This window comes from Pecten maximus, chromosome 13, assembly GCF_902652985.1.
Source record: "Pecten maximus chromosome 13, xPecMax1.1, whole genome shotgun sequence".
Taxonomy (NCBI): Eukaryota; Metazoa; Mollusca; class Bivalvia; order Pectinida; family Pectinidae; genus Pecten; species Pecten maximus.
Window position 1 is genome coordinate 1815142 of NC_047027.1, and position 6143 is coordinate 1821284.

The 6143-nt window shown below is 46.3% G+C and overlaps 1 protein-coding gene across 1 annotated transcript; it reads left to right on the forward strand.

The window, feature by feature from the left end:
• Positions 1 to 3222: 3222 nt before the first annotated feature.
• Positions 3223 to 4353, forward strand: LOC117341370 (putative deoxyribonuclease TATDN2). The gene has a single exon (XM_033903225.1). It carries the CDS (start codon positions 3223 to 3225, stop codon positions 4351 to 4353), a length of 1131 nt encoding a protein of 376 aa, XP_033759116.1.
• The last annotated feature ends 1790 nt before the right edge of the window (positions 4354 to 6143 follow it).

Here is a 6143-nt window from a genome sequence, read left to right on the forward strand (position 1 = left end):
AGGTTTGTGGGACTTTTAGTTCCAATTCAAGTACTGGGACACCCCGTCCCACTAAGGATTATGGGACAACCCGTCTTATTAAGGATAATGGGACTTTTAGTTCCAATTCAAGTATTGGGACACCAGATCCTACTAAGGATTATGGGACACCCCGTCCTACTAAGGATAATGGGACTTTTAGTTCCTATTCAAGTATTGGGACACTAGGTCCCACTAGGGATTATGGGACACCCCGTCCTACTAAGGATAATGGGACTTTTAGTCACAATTCAAGTATTGGGACACCCCGTCCTAATAAGGACATTGGGATATCCCGTCCCAATAAGAACACTGGGACACTTAGTCGTAGTAAGGACATTAGGTGTAACGGATCAAACAAGGACCATGGGACTTCTAGTCTCAAACAGGATACAGCTTCAGAGGTGGAGATAGTACAGGTATTTAGGGTACGTCCAGGATCATCACCCATACCGATAATCGTCGGGGACGTCCCAATCACAGCAAGGATGGACTCTGGAGCAGAGATAACTATTCTGTCAACAGCAATATATGATAGACTGGGAAAAAACCCACGCAAGGTGAAGGATGCTATCATGTATATGGCGGACCAGGATTCGGCTATGAACGGCTTCATTACTAAACATATCTGTATGAGACTAGGGAATCACTCATTTCAACACCAAGTTGATGTAGCACTAATAAACGAGGAAATGTTATTGGGTCATGATCTTCTTCACCACTGGGGAGCGATTCATGACATGCAGACAGACACACTCATTCTAGAGGATGAACGGATTCCTATCTCTAAGCCTGAAGTCGCCAGTCACAACTACCAGACGAATTGTTGTACCTCCTAACTCTGTAGTAAGAGTGTTGGGGAAAATGGATTGTCTGTTGAATGACTACTTTATTGAATCTTTCAACGATCTTGGTTTATCCGTCCCCCGTACGGTGCGGAATTCCAATACAGCTCCTGTAGTATGTTTAGTCAACCCAAGCAACAACTTCAAAACAGTTAAGCAGGGACAAATCATTGCTAATGCATATGAAGTGAACAAGATACTTCAGGAACCCCATACCCAATCAGTGAGTATCCATAGCAGAAATTCTTATCCAGAGGCAACTAATGTGGACAGGAAGTTCAGCAAAGAGGCAACTAATGTGGACCCAGAACTGGTCAAGGGGATTTCTAATCCCGAAGTCCATGAGGTATTGCTACCGGACACGGTGATACAGGAGTTACCGTCTCATTTGAGGACTCCATCAAGCATCTTACAGCAGATCAAGCTACACAACTAAAGTGCCTGCTGGGCAACTACAGCGAAGTGTTTGCGGAAGCTGATTTTGACTTGGGAAGTTTTACGGAAATCGAACATCAGATTGACACAGGGGATGCTAAACCGATTAAACAGAGAATGCGGCGTACTCCAGCCTGTTTTGTAGGGGAAGAGGAGGCACATCTTAAAAAGATGGTGGACGCCGGTGTCATACAGGAATCTGTTTCGGAATGGGCATCAGCACCCGTTTTGATAAGAAAACGGGATGGGTCAGTTCGTTGGTGTATAAATTATCGGGCATTAAATGATGTTACCGTTAAGGACACATTTCCTTTACCCCTCGTGGAGGATTGTTTAGACACCCTGGCAGGTAGTGTTTGGTTTTCTAAACTAGACGCCAATTCTGCCTACTGGCAGGTACAGATCAAACCAGACCGTAAGAAAACAGCATTTTTGACAAAGTATGGGCTGTTTGAACACGTTAGGATGGGATTTGGATTAACAAATGCACCAGCAACATTCTCCCGTGTCGTCAATCTGATACTTAGGGGACTAACTTGGAAAACCGTGTTGGCCTTCTTGGACGACATTTTGGTTTTAGGTAGTAGCTTTGAGGATCATCTGAGGAATCTCTCGCAGGCATTAGAACGTTTCAGGACCTATGGTATGAAACTTAAGCCAAGGAAATGTCTATTCTTCCAACCGGAAGTAGAATTCTTAGGAAGGATGGTCAGTTCAAATCAAATTGCAGTAGCTGACAAGGACGCAAGTGCTGTAAGAAACTGGCCAACTCCAACTTGCAGTAAGGATGTTGAAAGGTTTCTTGGGTTTGTAAACTACCATAGAACGTTCATAAAGGACTTAGCGGAAATTGCACACCCTCTCTATGGATTAACCGGAAAGAATAAATTCATGTGGGTGATAAGTCATCAGGAGGCCTTTGAGAGACTAAAAGAAATTCTCACGCAACCACCAGTATTGGCTCTACCCAATAATACGGATCATTTTATCCTGGACACTGATGCTTCAGACGTCGCTATTGGGGGAGTACTAAGTCAAGTGCAAGGAAATGAGGAGAAAGTAATTGCTTTTAGCAGTTTTTCTCTAACAGCAGAACAGAACAGTTACTGCACCACACGTAAGGAGTTGTTGAGCATAGTCAGGTTCACTCGACAGTTTAAACACTACCTATTAGGTAAACAGTTTACCGTCCGGACAGATCATTCAAGTCTTACTTGGCTCTTACGGTTTAAGGAACCACAGGGACAACTGGCACGATGGATGGAGGAGCTTGCACAGTATCACATGATCGTCAAGCATAGGTCAGGAGTTAAGCACGGAAATGCGGATGCACTCTCACGAGTTCCGGACAGTCTTACTCCGTGTCCATCATATGTGGCAGGCATAAAGCCCGAGATGTTACCATGCGGAGGATGCCGTTACTGCAGAAGAGCTGACCGGCAATGGGGAGAATTTACCCAGGAAGTGGAGGAAGCAATTGGTCTGTCCATGCAGTCGCAGGCGGTAAGGTCCGTACTTTATCCGGAGGGTGCGGAAATTATCTCTCATCAGGATGCACGTGGCAAACCGGTTATGGATAAAGTGGCTACCGTGCGTAGAGATAAACGAGTGGATCTTCTGGATGTTTCAACCGGACCAAGGGACTGTAGGAAAGGAAACCAAGGGTTTACTACAGATAAAGGGTTTAGTGTGGTGAAAGGTACCTTGCACTCGAATACATCAGTGGCGACAGTAAATCTGAGTTGTTTTCTAAACAACATATCAGACAGTCACTTGGGACTTAATGACGATGGTTCTAGCTTTGATATTGAACTTCAGAATAACACTTCCGGTGCCATTTACCATCCGTTTTTGACGAGAGGCTACCACCTGCTGACCCAGAGGTCCTTATAATCCGGAAGAAGGCTCTCCAGCAAGCTGGTACATGGTTGTTATCACGTCCATGCTCATGGGAGGATTTGGTGAAGTTTGTCAAGATTCAGCGCCTCTTGACATCTACAGACAACTCCATCATTTCCAGCACACAAGAGAAAGCTATTATAGCCATGTGCCAGCACCTGAAGTTACCAATCTAAGGGAGTTTCAGTTGGAGCCCATCAACTCTGTTGCAGCACTGCTTCACTGGAAGGCCTTGTTGTTAATAGCAGCAAGGTTGGACACAGAGGAGAGGGAATACTGGAGGGAAATGTTTCCAGCACCACCAGGAATGCTGCCCCAGCGACAGAGGCCTCAGGCGTTCGATGCGCACTTTCATCTTGACAGGACACTGCACTCCATGGGTTTACCTCCACGTGCCAGTCTCCATGCCATTTTTAATGGCACGGAAGTGGAAGAAGACAAAGAGGTAGACGTGGTCGGGACCTACGCATCGTTCTGCGATCCAGATACCTATCCTAGTGCTGAGCGTCTTTTAGACCTGCCTAGGGATATGGTTGTCGCTGTGGGACTCCATCCGAAGACAAAGTTCCAGAGCTCCCGAGAGGTTGACGACTGTTTCCGTCACTTGCGGAAACTAGTCCAGCAGGAGAGGGTAACCGCAGTTGGAGAGGTTGGACTGGATCATAGTGTGCCGATGAGAGACTGGCATTACATAATGGTGAACTTGCAAAAGATCCTACCCTTAGTGACGACCCGGCATGTGCTCGTGCTTCACTGCCGTGGTATGAGCCATGACAACGGGACTGAGGTTTACATGTTGCTATTGAGTCTCGTGAGACAGGGAGTGTCGCGGGACCAGAGGATATATCTTCATTGTTTCAATGGAGATAGGTATGTCCTGGACCAATGGACTACGGCATTCCCAAACCTCTACTTGGGATTCACCAGGCTTGTGACCTCATTCACTCCACATCAGTCGGAGGCACTTAGGAAAGTGGAAGAGGGACGGATATTGCTGGAGACCGATGCCCCGTACTTTTCAGTTCGGGGGAGACCATGGTCAGCACCAAACCAGCTATACTCCGTAGCAGAATCTGTGGCAGCTGTACTCCAGATGACCCCAGAGCGACTCCTGGAGATCACCACAGCCAACGCCAGGAGACTATTCCGCCAGTAGGTGAACAGCTAGTTTACCAGGACCACAACAGGACTAGGATTTTTAATCCTACCAGAAGATCCACTTAGCAGTTCCAGTCCAGTCCAGTCAGGATTTCTAATCTTGTCTGAGGTTTCCAGTCCAGTCAGGATTTCTAATATTGTCTGAGAGTTCCAGTCCAGTCAGGATTTCTAATCTTGCCTTAGGGTTCCAGTCCAGTCAGGATTTCTAATCTTGTCTGGGAGTTCCAGCTAGGAGTTTCTAACTCCTTCCAGTTCCAGTTCAGTGGTTCCATTTGGGGTTTCTAACTCCGTTTAATGGTTCCAGTGGGGTTTCTAACCCTATCCAGCTAATCTGATTATTAGTAGGATTTTCAGATTCCGGTTAGTTCGTCTCAACCCAGAAGTTCAGCCCCACCAATTCAGTGGATTAACCCGGTGCTGCACTCCCCAGGATGGACTAGAGGCTTTCATCATAAGGTTGGGGGAGTGTAGTGATCGGTGACTTGTATGTGTATACATGTGTGGGTGGTGTGCGAGCTTGACTGTGTGAAGAGAAGCGTCTGAGCGACCCCGCGCATGCGTAGGAGATATTCGGGTGACAGACCTGCAGACAGTTGACAGCTAACACGGACCAGAGCGCTATACCTACTTTAACGACTCAACCGCCTATATCTACACAAGTTCAAGTACTAGGTAAGTGCTTCATAAGTAACGGTGTTGACAAACATCTGACATATACTCCCAGCTAAGGGGTAGCCGAGAAGGACTCATATCTGAGTAAGGTGCGGCCTACAATACCAGGGAAGGATGTAGGGAAATGTTGTGTTTCCGCTTTCCCTACCTACCCTAGTTTTTTGTGCCTACCCTAAAGTTTTTACTGACATTTCTTGACAAGCACTGTTGAAGTCAGAATTAACTTCTGCTCTATATAGACTATGTAAAAATATGTTTAAAAAAATTGCCTATACATGTACCTACCTACCCTATTTTCACAACAGGTGAAAGCAGAAACAGATTTTTTTTTATTTTGCCTTAGCAATCTGTACCCTGCAGGTAGGGCGTAAGAATTGTACCTGCTGCCCCCATTGCATGATCGTAAGAGGCGACTAAACTTGGGATCTTATCTTTTCTCTTCTTTCTTAACAACTTTCTTCTTCCTAAAGCCTCCCTTGACAATGCCTCACTTTTGGCCTTTAGTTGAGCGTTCGCCCCTGTGAGGAAGGCTTTGGGTTCTGTCCCCTGGCCGAGACATACCAGAGTCTTTAAAAATGGTAGTTGCTGCTCCTGCTTAGCGCTCAGCAAATTAGGAGTGGGACGACTGGTTCGCCCGTTCTCAGTATAATGTGACCGGGTGGGGTGTGCTGCTGGGTGTCTTCGGACGTATGCTTCAGTGAGGTAGCACTATAAATCGGCAAAAGATCCGGCCTATCACAAGGAGACTTAACACGAACATACCGCAGCCTCCCAAAACACACATACGCACTCATCACACGCATACATGTCGCACGCACGGGAGGCCATCTTAAATGACCTTAGCTGTTAATAGGACGTTAAACAAAATAAACCAAACCAAACCAAACCAAACCAAACCAAACCACCAATACGGCGGTGAACTTCAAAGGATCTCAGGGGGTCATTTCACCCCATTTGTCCACGGGGTCTTACAAGTACTAGAGAGGGGGGATGGGGGTCCTCCAATTGAAGACGGGACAGGCTAGTGCTGAATATGCAAAGCTATAAATAGCACAGTAGCAAACTTGTGTATACATGTACGTAAACACCGTGCAGAGAACCTATACAAACATAATG

Excerpts from the sequence above, each read along its gene's own strand:
- LOC117341370 (XM_033903225.1), top strand. The coding sequence starts at position 3,223 with ATGGTTGTTATCACGTCCATGCTCATGGGAGGATTTGGTGAAGTTTGT.